At 31.4% G+C, this 12184-nt stretch overlaps 1 protein-coding gene across 2 annotated transcripts in view; it reads left to right on the top strand.

Annotated features, from left to right (window-relative positions):
* The window catches only part of LOC145680984 (putative inactive 1-aminocyclopropane-1-carboxylate synthase-like protein 2), a 49255-nt gene extending 39234 nt beyond the window's left edge, over positions 1–10021 (top strand). For both annotated transcript variants that reach the window (XM_081752235.1, XM_081752234.1), the window contains 3 exons: positions 4273–4449; positions 6650–6766; positions 9794–10021. In XM_081752235.1, the coding sequence (XP_081608361.1) occupies positions 4273–4449; positions 6650–6766; positions 9794–9855 (356 nt within the window). In that variant the 3' untranslated portion in view covers positions 9856–10021. The remainder of the gene's footprint in view (positions 1–4272; positions 4450–6649; positions 6767–9793) is intronic.
* The last annotated feature ends 2163 nt before the right edge of the window (positions 10022–12184 follow it).

Genomic DNA, 12184 nt, shown 5'->3' with positions numbered 1-12184 from the left:
ACACATTTAGAGACTCTATTGTCATCCTTATATTATCTAAATCTAAATTAGTATGAAACAGTATCAACTTCGTAAATTAACAACAATTAATGAAATTGTCAGTGCCAAAGGTAAAATTTATCATATTTATTATTTAATTCAAAACTTCAGTCCAGATATAATTTTACTTCAAGAGACTTAGTGCAACCTCAAGTCCATTTTAAGAATCCAAAATTACACAGTTCTTAATCAATACAGATCAAATAATGACGGATGCATTGCTATCTGCATTAAAAATAACTACTTATATACCACTTCTATACTTCCAAATATTGCTAATTTCCCATCCATTCAAATACTTGGAGTTATAGTAAACAATATCAGATTTCTTAACGTTTACTTTCCACCTAATATTCACATAGATCATTCTTTTTGGGATCAGATTTTAAATAATAATTTAAACACAGATTATATAGAAGGTGATTTGAACATAACCATATTATTTAGAGTTCAAATCGCACAGATACGTACGGAAATTTATTTCTATCGAAATTAGCAGGTTCCCAATATCTTTTCTTAAATAATGAAGCTCCTACCAGAATTTCTTCAACAAGTTCTAGTGCACCTGATTAAACATTAACTTTTATATTGAGAATTAATGGTGTACATAATTTACACCATGTGATAGTGTTCATTCCCCATTATCTTCACTTCCGCGTTTATTTTCTTCTGTAGATATTAACAGTTCAGAAATCACAAAACATAAAACTTAAGGGGATGTCTACCCACTTGCAAGTGTTTCAGGATCCCTATAAGATAACACGTAGATATTTCTATGTGAATATTTAACAAGATATTGCACTTACCGTCTCAAAATTTTCCATGATATTTTCCAACAGCAATACCTATATGTTCATGGTTTCTGTTTTTGATTTAATGCCCCAGATCAATTTAGATTAATTATAATGTATACTTCCGTTTACACTTGGCAACGTAGAGGATAGAATTTCTCCAGGAATTGGAATCAGTTAAATATATAATTGAGGAAATTATTTCAAATTCCTTATCTCGATATATACATAATCTTGCTTCACAAAAGTCCTCATTCATTAAATCGATTGTCTCTAATGTTACCAAGTCTTCTGCAGTTACAGGTTTTCATCACTTTGCATAGAAAGGCCAAATTAACAAGCAAAAACCCGTATAGTGGAATCAAATTTGTCAACAAAGCATAAAGGTTTCGCAATTTTATTAATAATCCATCCAAGGAATTTTTTCTATTATTGCTCCCACAAATTCCAATCAAGAAGAATAATCCAAAGCACTAGACGACGTAGTTGGCAGGAATTTTGTAACAAACGTTCATCTAGGACTTTGCTTCAGTAACTTCGGAGTTTTTGGAGACAGTATACAAAAATCATGTCTAATTTGGCTACACCTCTATATCTTCGCAAGTCAAATTGGATAGACGAATTTCATCAAAATTTATCGCTACCTTTCATTAATAATTCACGTCTTCTATTACAGAAACAACTTTTATATAATCAAAATCCTGGTTAAAACAAGATATTATGATGGGATAATTAGAAATCGTACTTAAAAACATAACAAAATCAACCTCACCCGGAACAGATGGTATCACCTATTTCCAGTACGAAAAAAAAACTTATCAATACTTAAATTATTCTACAATATTTTAATAACATATTAAATACCAGTGTTATACCATTTAAATGGAAAAGTTATTAAAATCCTAAAAACAAAATAGTATATTGGAACATCAGAGAATTATCGTCCGATTACATTACTTCCCTTTTGAAAATCTCATACTCAATCGTTTAAATTGTTTTTAGAATTCAATCAAATCCTGCATAACAATATCACTGGTTTCAGGAAAAAGCACTTCCACCTATGATGCTTTAGTCAGGGTAATATTGGATATTCATTATGCATTTTATACAATATATTTTATCAATTATCATTGACTTAGGAAAAGCACATGACTCAGTAATTTTGGATATACTCATCAACAAATTATATAGCTTAAATATACCGCGTAAGATTATTTGCAATATACATAATACATTTATTAATACAAAAATCTATATAAAAATTGGCAATTCTTATAATATTTATCGTACTACATCATTATGACTGCTCCAAGGTAGCAAATTGTCCCATACTTTACAACATAAATTATATATCAATTATTTATTTACACTAAGCATTGAGTCAATTCAACTAATTTCATTTGCGGATGATATATTAAGTCATATGCTGGCAACTAACTTGGAGATTGCGAAAATGAAGCTAGAGCTTTTCCTTCAATCATTAACAAATTGGATTCAACAAAATGAACTACAGATAAATTGGAAGAAAACCAAGTTTATCATTTTTTTCACGAAGGAAATCTACACTTACAACCACGATTACGAATCTTGTATCAAATATTTAGGATTATTTCTAGATAAAAAATTAAACTGGAATCAACATTTACGTTATCTTACACAGGAAGCTTTATTAAATTTTCAAAACTTCTTGAGTACATAACTTTCAGGAAATATGGTATTAATCCTTTTAGTCTATTAACTATTGTCAAACAAAGTGTAGTGGCTAAGTTTATGTATGGAGGAGTGTTTTATTCTAACAATATAAATCAATTTTATGAACGATTAGAAAACATCATCTATGATTTGCTTAAAATCATTTTTGCACAACCAAGATTTTGTCCAAAGCAAGAAATTTTAGAAGAAACCAATTCACAACCCCTAATTCTCTTATTACAAAGATAGGCTGAAAATTTTCTTTTTATCAAGATAGCCGCACTTCTTCACTAATGATTAGTAAGATACAATATACAGAAAATTTATTTAATAGGAGAAAAAGATACCATATTTGAAAAACCGTTCGTAGATTTATCAAGCATATAATGGTTTAAAATACTTAAATTCCTTCATTCATATGGTTCCCCTTCTTCCTTGTTTTACCTGGCAATATACTACTAATCTAGTCACTGCCACCAAAATCATTCTTCTTTTTGCCCTCGAATAATTTTGACAAATAACTAACTCTTACTGTAGTTGGCAAAATTAGATAACATTAACATTCATGTATCCGCTAATGACCTTTTCGCGTTCTACTGCTGATAGATAATGTAGTTTAGTTTCTAATTCCACTTTATTTCCAACATAACATATACAATTTTACATCATTTGTGGCTAAAATATTCCAGAAATACTTCATATAGGTAGGGGGCATGGACGCGACTTTCTAAAATTATTTTACATCAATTATTTTACTTTAAATAATGACATAATGTGGTCTAGAGCGTTATTTGCTTGGAGCATACGCAAATAATTATGTACAGATCTAAAATGTGCTGACACACTGATATGCCATGAAAACGATTATTCATGGAAAATGAAATGGCATTTATTCCGTTAACCTCCACCGGTTTTTCAACATGGCAAATTAGAAATATACAAAAAAAATCAATCTGAGCTAAAAAGCATAAATGCAATCAGTTCGCTGCAGTACATTCCCGAAGGGACAATACGTTATTATATGTTATTAGTCACTATCACTCTACAGATATTCCCCATTTGCTCAAGTTAGGGCAAGTACTTTAATGTCGTCTAGGTTAGATCAGGACAACAACTTGAACAAGTTAAATATCTTTTAGAGACATTTCTGTTATAATGAATTATGAGTCTGTTTCTGTTATTAACATTATTAAATACGTTTGTTGTATGCGTTTTTCACATAGTACAACATGATTGGAGTTAATTGTGTAGCGCTATTTCTACGTTAATATTTAAGTCAGAGATTGGTTCTCTATATACACAAGTTCCTGAAATATTATTCGTGTTTTTGGATGAACACTACCTGTAAATTTGCCCATACTCCCTATCTGCTCCAAAAATATAGTTTGGAATGTCATGTGATACAATTTGTTCCAACAGCCTAACTTTATCTAATATATTGCGTTGAATGATGATCCCTATACTTAAGAAGAAATATGATGTTATTATTTTATCTTGATTCGTTATGTTTTTATTATCAGATAATTAATAATCCCAATTATCCCAAGGTACGGTAAATGGGGATCAATGTAGTTATATTCTTCTGTGTAGCTACTTTCTGGTATATCTGAATTATATATTAAGCGTATACACAAGAGATTTGCTTCTGTTTTACACAAAAGATTTTTCTTAGGTAATAGGTATAACCTATGTTTCCCCTGCCTCTACGCACTTACAGTAATGGTTTTATACTCTTTATATTTGATTTTAGAGTGGCTCTACGGAAAGTATGTCCCACGTGTACATCAACAGTTTCGTGATGCTGCTTCCACTGTGCGTATGACGTTGGAACCACTGGGAGTGTACATCAAACCAGCCTCGGCCGGATTCTTCGTTTGGGCTGATTTCGGAAATTTTTTTGCAGCACGAAATGAATCATCTGAAATAAGTAAGCATAGACATGTATACATCTCAATATTAATTCATTAATTTATTCTAGCATTACTTTGCTTTTCTGTAACAATATTTTAATTTGTCAAGTTCTATGTATAGCTGTTAGGCCAATGCACCAGGAACAAGGAACAAAAATTAAAAGATGAAACAAAGCAAAGGCATTATATTCTAGAAAGAATGTAAATGCAAATGCACAGATATGCTGTAGCGTGGAACTGCTAAGAAGGAGATGTTAACGGCCAAATCTGCTAAAGATAGAAATTAGCAGCTTCTTCTTGAATATTCAGATCTCCCCACTGACATAATTTCCCGTGTGTGTTCAGGGAATGCTTTATAGAGTCCACAATTTCGTCTTACGCTCACATATTAAGCAAGCCGAACATCATCTGATGAAAGACCACAAAGAATGACGCCAAGTCAAGAATGGAATTACAATTAAAATAAAGAAGAGTTAAACCCGTAAAAAGCATCAAGATTTGGATGATTCGAGGTCTTTTCGATCTCTTGCTCCGGACCTTCAACACCAAATTTGTTGCCGTCAGTTTTTGCTGAAGTAATTGACTGCAGTTTTGCCGTCAGTTCTTGTTTCTCGTTTGTAGTCTTAGCCGGTCATATCGTGACTACAGCCGTTATTAGTCAGTTCTATTTTGATTTTATTCTGAGACCAACTACCACTCAACATCTGGTCGACACAGACTTCAGGGAGGAGAACCAAACAAGTCGCAACGTTATTCGAGTCCATTGCACGCAGAGTCAATGGAAGTCGACAGGTTCATCAACGGTGACAAGAGATTCACCTCAGAGATTTCCAAGAAACATACCAGGAAGAAGCCACAATCCTACTAGGTTAGTCTAGCTCATATGTGATCTTGCGTTAAGTGGCAATTCGTGTATTCTTCTAAGACGCGACTTGAACACACACCCAATCATGAACTTTTGAAACCACATTAAAATCTCCCAAACCTATTGAATCCTTGTTTTCATTTGTACACATACAGAAAACCAAATGAGGTTAGGCAGATTAGAGCTACTACTCACAGTAGAGTGTAAGCGGATATCGTTTCCTTTCATTGGTGTTAAAACTAAGTAGCACTTTTCTCCCCTAAATCATACCAATGACAACCGAAAGCGAAAATTCATTTATTTCTCTTATTTAGTGAGTACATGATGTGATTTGCGCCCAGTACGTCTTAAAACTGTCATTAAAACAGTAAATAGAGACAAATAAACAGTTGTTATTACCTTGAAGTACCATCGAAGTGTTAATCTTTCGAGATTGCAGAAATATTATTGAAGATCAATGACAAATTAAGTCAAAATGAATTTAGCTTAAATTTAACATCTTGCGTTTCTTATCGATATGCTAAAACAGATTACGATAAACGCCAATTATTTACTATACAATTTAAATAAATGATAGCACAACTATTGGAAGAAAAATATAGTATTCTTCCATGAAAAAAATATAGAGAGATCGTGTTTGCCTACTACAATAGTTACACGGATAAGATGCGACCAGTTTAAGTAAATGAAATACTGCATTCTGTTTAGAGTGATATCCAGAATAATAATCGATTCTACGGGTCCTAGTACTAACTTCATTGTCTTAGTTCACCTTCCTTTAATTTTGTGTCTTAACTTTGGGGGCTCTTTATTTTGCCACTGATGCAAAGGAAAGAAAATAAGCCATATGGAAATATGAGATGTGAGAGTTTGTTTATTTCCAGTGTGAAAACTACACACATAGTATAGTATTTGGAGTTTATGAAAATAACAAAATTATTTTAAAATTATTTTTTTACATTGTCATAAAAAGAGATTAGCTATTAATTCTCTCCGCTAAAGTCCTAGGGATGCGCACGAGACACGATTTGTGGCTGTCTCGTTTCGAAAATGTGCTGTAAAAGTGAACTCGAAAAATGTATATTTCTCTATTGGAAGAGCCATGTCTCGACTCGAATTTTGTCAGGAAAATCCTGTCTCGACTCGTCTCGTGGGCATCCCTACTCACCTCCGCTTTTTTCAAATATTAGCGAATATACTTAAAGGCAATAAAGAATGTTAAACATTATTATTATTATTATTATTATTATTATTATTATTATTATTATTATTATTATTATTATTATTATTATTATTATTATTATTATTATTATTATTATTATTATTATTTACTACTTGAATATATGTTTTAGGTTTGTACAACAAATTTACCGCTAACGGAGTTTTATTGAGTGCTGGTGGGGAGTATATGGCAGAATATGGCTGGTTTCGTTTAGTTTTCACACATGAACCACACGTGCTCAAAGAAGGTAAGTCATTATTATTATTATTATTATTATTATTAGTAGTAGTAGTAGTAGTAGTAGTAGTAGTAGTAATAGTAGTAGTAGTATTTAGTAAACGTTTTGAATCAAATTAGTGTTAAGTGTAGTTCCTAAACTAATTCATTGAATCTTCAAATATTCTCGGGGCGTGTTTCACTTTCGTAAATACGACAAGTTGGGTCAAATTATCGCATTTATAGAATACTAAGACCTCAAACGTCTTTCATATATACTTTTTTTTTTTTTTTTTACTTCTTTCGCCTTCGATAGGCACGATAAAGTTTTGTGTAAGTTTATTTGCTTAGTAAGTTTGTTTGTTCTTCTTCGTGACGGCATTACAACAACGATACATCCACAGAGTTGGCCAAGAGTGCTCAAGCCTACAAACGCAATGTTGTAGTAAAATATTAGTTTGCAAGCTTAATCTGGTGATAAGAGATGGCGCTGTAAACACTAGTATTGGGGACCTTTGCTATCAGTTTTTATTCAATTTCTACTATTTACATTTCAATATTTTTGACAATTTTTGTTATTTGTTACAATTTTAATATACTGTTATTCGATTTCAATATGTTCATTCGCCGCTTATCCTTCCTTATGACATTAACAGTGTGGAAAACAATTATAATTAAAACAGGCTAATTCGGCCATTTTGGCACGAACCATCTTAATACATAATCTTCTTTGAAACAATTTTCATTTAAAATAACATTAGTGAAGCAGTCCACAGGGCTCTAAGGCCGCGACTTCCTTTATATAAATCTCCCGTAAGGGAGGTAAATGGAACTGGAAGCTTAATCTGTGTATCGATAAGTAAATTATATCTTTTACTAGCAGCGTTCACCCCGCTTCGCTGCGGTCACCCCGGAACGCAATAAACGTTGTTACTTAGATAATTTTTACTTTTTCGCTTTCAAGTGATATGATAAAAACCATAGAAGATTGCAGTAAATGTTAACATTATATCGCCTGTCATTTATGTTAACCTGCCCCGCTTCGCTGCGGTCACCCCGGAACGCAATAAACTTTGTTACTTAGATAATTTTTACTTTTTCGCTTTCAAGTGATATGATAAAAAACATAGTAGATTGCAGTAAATGTTAACATTATATCGCCTGTCATTTATGTTAACCCGCCGAGTGACACGGTCATGCGGGTTGCATATAAATACGTTTATTTTTACCTATGATGAACTAACAAAGGATTTGTACGTTATGGACACTTGAATGGTCAATTATCTCAAGACACTGGTAATTAAAAATTAAAGTGATATGATAAAAACCATCTAGGGTCCAAATCCTAATAACCCCCCAAAAATGAAAGAAATTGGTTCAGCCGTATTAGCGTGATGAGGGAACAAAGGATTTGTGCGTTCTCTTTTATATATATAGATATATTTTATATAATTTATTTAAATACAAACATATATAAATTTTTACATATTATTACTACTATTCTTTATAATACTAATAGTCATTATATTTTATCTCATTTGGGTTGAATTTCAATCATGTATTTTAATTTTTTAAAAAAAAAAAAATCATAAGTTTAGATTTTCTGTATATATTTCATAGTTTCAAAGTTCAGAAACTCATAGATCAATGACATCTGCAACTTTTAAGACTGTCAACTCAATAGGGGAAAATAAAATTCAAGAAGTGTAAATTTTAAAAGAAGTTTTAACATGAAATATATGTATAACGGAGCTACAGAGATTAGAAATAAATGTTGGTAACCACAACTTTTGGCGAAAAGTGCAGGGCAAGTAAGATATGTCACAACACAGTAGTTTATCTGTTGGTATATTTCCGTTCATTTACAAGCTAAAGTAAATTCCTATGACTTTACATATTCTTAAAATTTGTTCATGTCTCGACGTCTGAATACACTGGGTAGGGTTGCCAATTCTGGAAAATAAAAAAAAAACACCCCCTCAAAATTCCCTATAATATAGGTCTAAGTGTGAAGTATCTCTGTTCGGACCCATCCATGGGAAGAAAATGTACTATCGTGAACAAAAGTGCATCAGCACCTGTATTCTGCATATCCTCAATACATTCACTAATAAGCTTAATAGACACATTGTGCTATAAACGAGAAACTGAAATCTGCATTGATCATTTTATTGTATTTGCCAGTAACTGCCACTTCTTTAAAATTATCGAAACAGATGAACAAAAGGATATTAATCTTTATGTGACAATTTTGGATTTGAAAAATGAAATTTATTCTTTAAATTTATACTTCAACTACAGGAAATTGCTTTCAATAAATGTATAAAATTCCTTAGAAGTAAATTTCAAGTTTTTCCTGATACTGTCCCTGTCATATCTTTAAAATTATCTAAACAGATGAACAAAATACATATATTCATCGTTGATAGATGGTGAAAGGTGAAGTTTTGGATTTACATAATTAAAGTTATTACTTTTTCAATCTGTACTTCGAACTACATGAAATTGTTTCGAACTAGATACAAATTTGAAAAAAAAAAAAACGGTCATAGAGGGGCTGGTAAGAACTTTGTACCGGTCACCGGCTTTAATCAAAATAACAGAAATATATCCGACCAGGCCGGTGGAAAATCGGCCAGTTGGCAACCCTAACACTGGGTGTTTCAAAAGGAGCGAAATCATAGGATTTCCATGTTTCTTTATTGTATCTCTTCACAGTACAGCTTATATTCAATTTGTACTTAAAAATATACTATTTTTCTTTTGTAGATAACTGTACGAGGAGTGTTTTTTTTCTATCACTCAATTTTTCTCGAACATTTATCACTAACGTTAGAAAACCGCACATAGTTTCCAGTAAGGTACAAAGAATTACGTCTTTTCTGCAGCAAAGAAAGCTGTTCTGAAATTGAATCGTTTACTAGAAGTTATCGATATACACATCTATAAAGATTAATAAATACTTTTAATAACGACGGTACCTATTTATAAGCTACGCTTATTATTGTCAAAGTTAATTTTAGTTTAACTATGTTAATTCTTATAATGGTATTTTCAGGCTTAAACCGAATAGTGGATGTACTGAACGATATACAAGCAGACAGAGGAAATACTATGTAGTCAATATGACAAACATATTCATATTGATGAAGAATCTTAAATATGATGGAAACAAAGGGAAACTGTGACCACGGCTTTCGGTCGAGGAGTTCAGTACCTGCACACAGTTTAACAAATAATGACTTTACAAGTGTATATTTCTTCAATAAATTCCTATCTTCAAACATTTAATAATCTAGTTATTAAAAACAGTGCTGTAGAGATGAAGGAACCAAGAAGGGCTGTTCTCCCAACTTCCGATACGTTGGCAATGAAAGTTCAGCATTAATGAAGAAAGAGCAGTTCAAGAATTTAGTGTCACCATTTTGTACAACCCCAAACAAAAAATTCTGGTGTATACTACTTAATTCTGATAGATGGAAAGATGATAAAATAGAAGTCGTTATGTTTTGGTCATATATTAGCTTAATCAGATTAATGAATACAAATAATAATTATGTTTAATCGTAACGTTCACAATGAGTACAGTAAATTATTTATTATGTTTCATATTTACAAAACTACAAACCTTTGGCACTTATAGATAATGCACAAAATTTATATTCAGCTTCCAATAATGAGTTATGTAGCAAACCACTACTCTAATAGATAGATGACAGACTAAAAATGTCTATTGTCTTTATCCTTCCCACTAGTCTATTGACTAGCGCGTGAGCCTTTGATTCGATTTCCAGTTAGATATTCAATGAGAGAGAATTGAAATTTGAACGCATTACGGTGCTTCGATTTCCACCTTAAACTGTAGTAGGTCCACGTCTTATAGCCTCGGTGCTGGAAGGGACGCTAAATTTCAATCCAACTACTACAGGTAATTTACTATCTTGCTGGGTAAGTGAAATTATGGGTTGCAGATATAAATTTGTTTACTAGGAATTTGGAATTTTATTTGATAAATAAAATTTACAAGTTATTTTAGATTCGAATTTAGTGAAAAACAAAGAATAATTTACATATGTTAGTTTCAGTCTGGTTTTTCTGCTGACCATTTAATTGTGGAGGAAAAACGCAAAACTCTTACACAATTGAGAGTTCCAAATCAAAATGACCCGAAACGGAAAATATCCTCTTATCTCAAGTATTTCTCATCAGAGTCTTGTAGTAGAGTCAGCACTGTAGAACAAGAAACGCTTTGATTATAACTCGTATATGAACAAGGAAATTTTGATAGCTCATATAAGGAAAAGTTACAGTAATTTTTGTACTGCAATTCCTGCACATATCAACTATTCTTGATTATTTACTAACTATCCTAAGTCTTTCGTAGATGGAATTCCTATAAAAAGAACTTTAGTAGATAAAGCAATGATATCTAAAAGTTTAATCTATAAATACAAGATACTTTGTAAATCAAGCTGCATTCCAAATCTCTGTAGTTGTCTAGTATGTGGCCTAGCTACGAGTACAAACTAATTGTGGATCTTACCTGTATATACAACCATCTCTTATCTGTATATCTATCGTACAATATATATTTTATATGTACGTATTTTAGAATATCTGTGCGTTTATAATGTATTTTTTATGAACAATTAATCGTACTTCCATTTCCATATAGTTCACATATGTTAGCTATTTATATGTATATTAAAAGTTGTATACAGTATATAAAATATATGATTAGTAGGCTCTACTCCTGTTATATTTCCATAGTACATGTAGTTTCCCCTGATATTGTAGCTTTAAATAATAATAATAACAATTTTTGTGTCACAAACAGTCTAATGGTAATATAATGATAAAGTGCAGTCTACAGCACTTTATCATTATATTGTAAACACATATTGCATACAATGTAACCTGCAATATATATTATCTATTCAAACAATAGAAAAGTGAAAATGCTATCAGATTAAATTATTATTCCTTTGTCATATTATTACAAAATATCTTATAGTCTCAAATTGGAGACATAGTCAAAAATATTGCACATAATGTAAGTCAATATGTAAAATTTTTGCTTACGTGCTGATTAAAACAAAGGTCTCAAGTTAAATTAAAAGTGTTGATAACTCTTCTTAAAATTTCAGTTTTTGGATTCAAAGGAACAACTATTGATCCATTTCTTGTATTATACATTAATACCCTTATACATATTATGTTGGTAGTGATTAGTGTGATATCTGCTGTCAAGCATTTTTAAAATAAAATCTTTTTCAATAATTTTTCTCCTGTTACTTAGTGCCTATACTACTAAAAATTGGCTCCAATAGTCCTAACTATGTGAGTAGTGGTCTCTATTCATTTTACGACATAATAGCCCAATGAAACATTTTTTAACTGATTAAAATTTTGCTTATCATTGTTATAATACATTATTTCAGATAACTCT

This window comes from Thermobia domestica, chromosome 3 (assembly GCF_964235325.1).
Source record: "Thermobia domestica chromosome 3, izTheDome1.hap1.1, whole genome shotgun sequence".
In the NCBI taxonomy this organism is placed as follows: domain Eukaryota; kingdom Metazoa; phylum Arthropoda; class Insecta; order Zygentoma; family Lepismatidae; genus Thermobia; species Thermobia domestica.
This window is presented reverse-complemented; position numbering and strand designations above follow the sequence as displayed.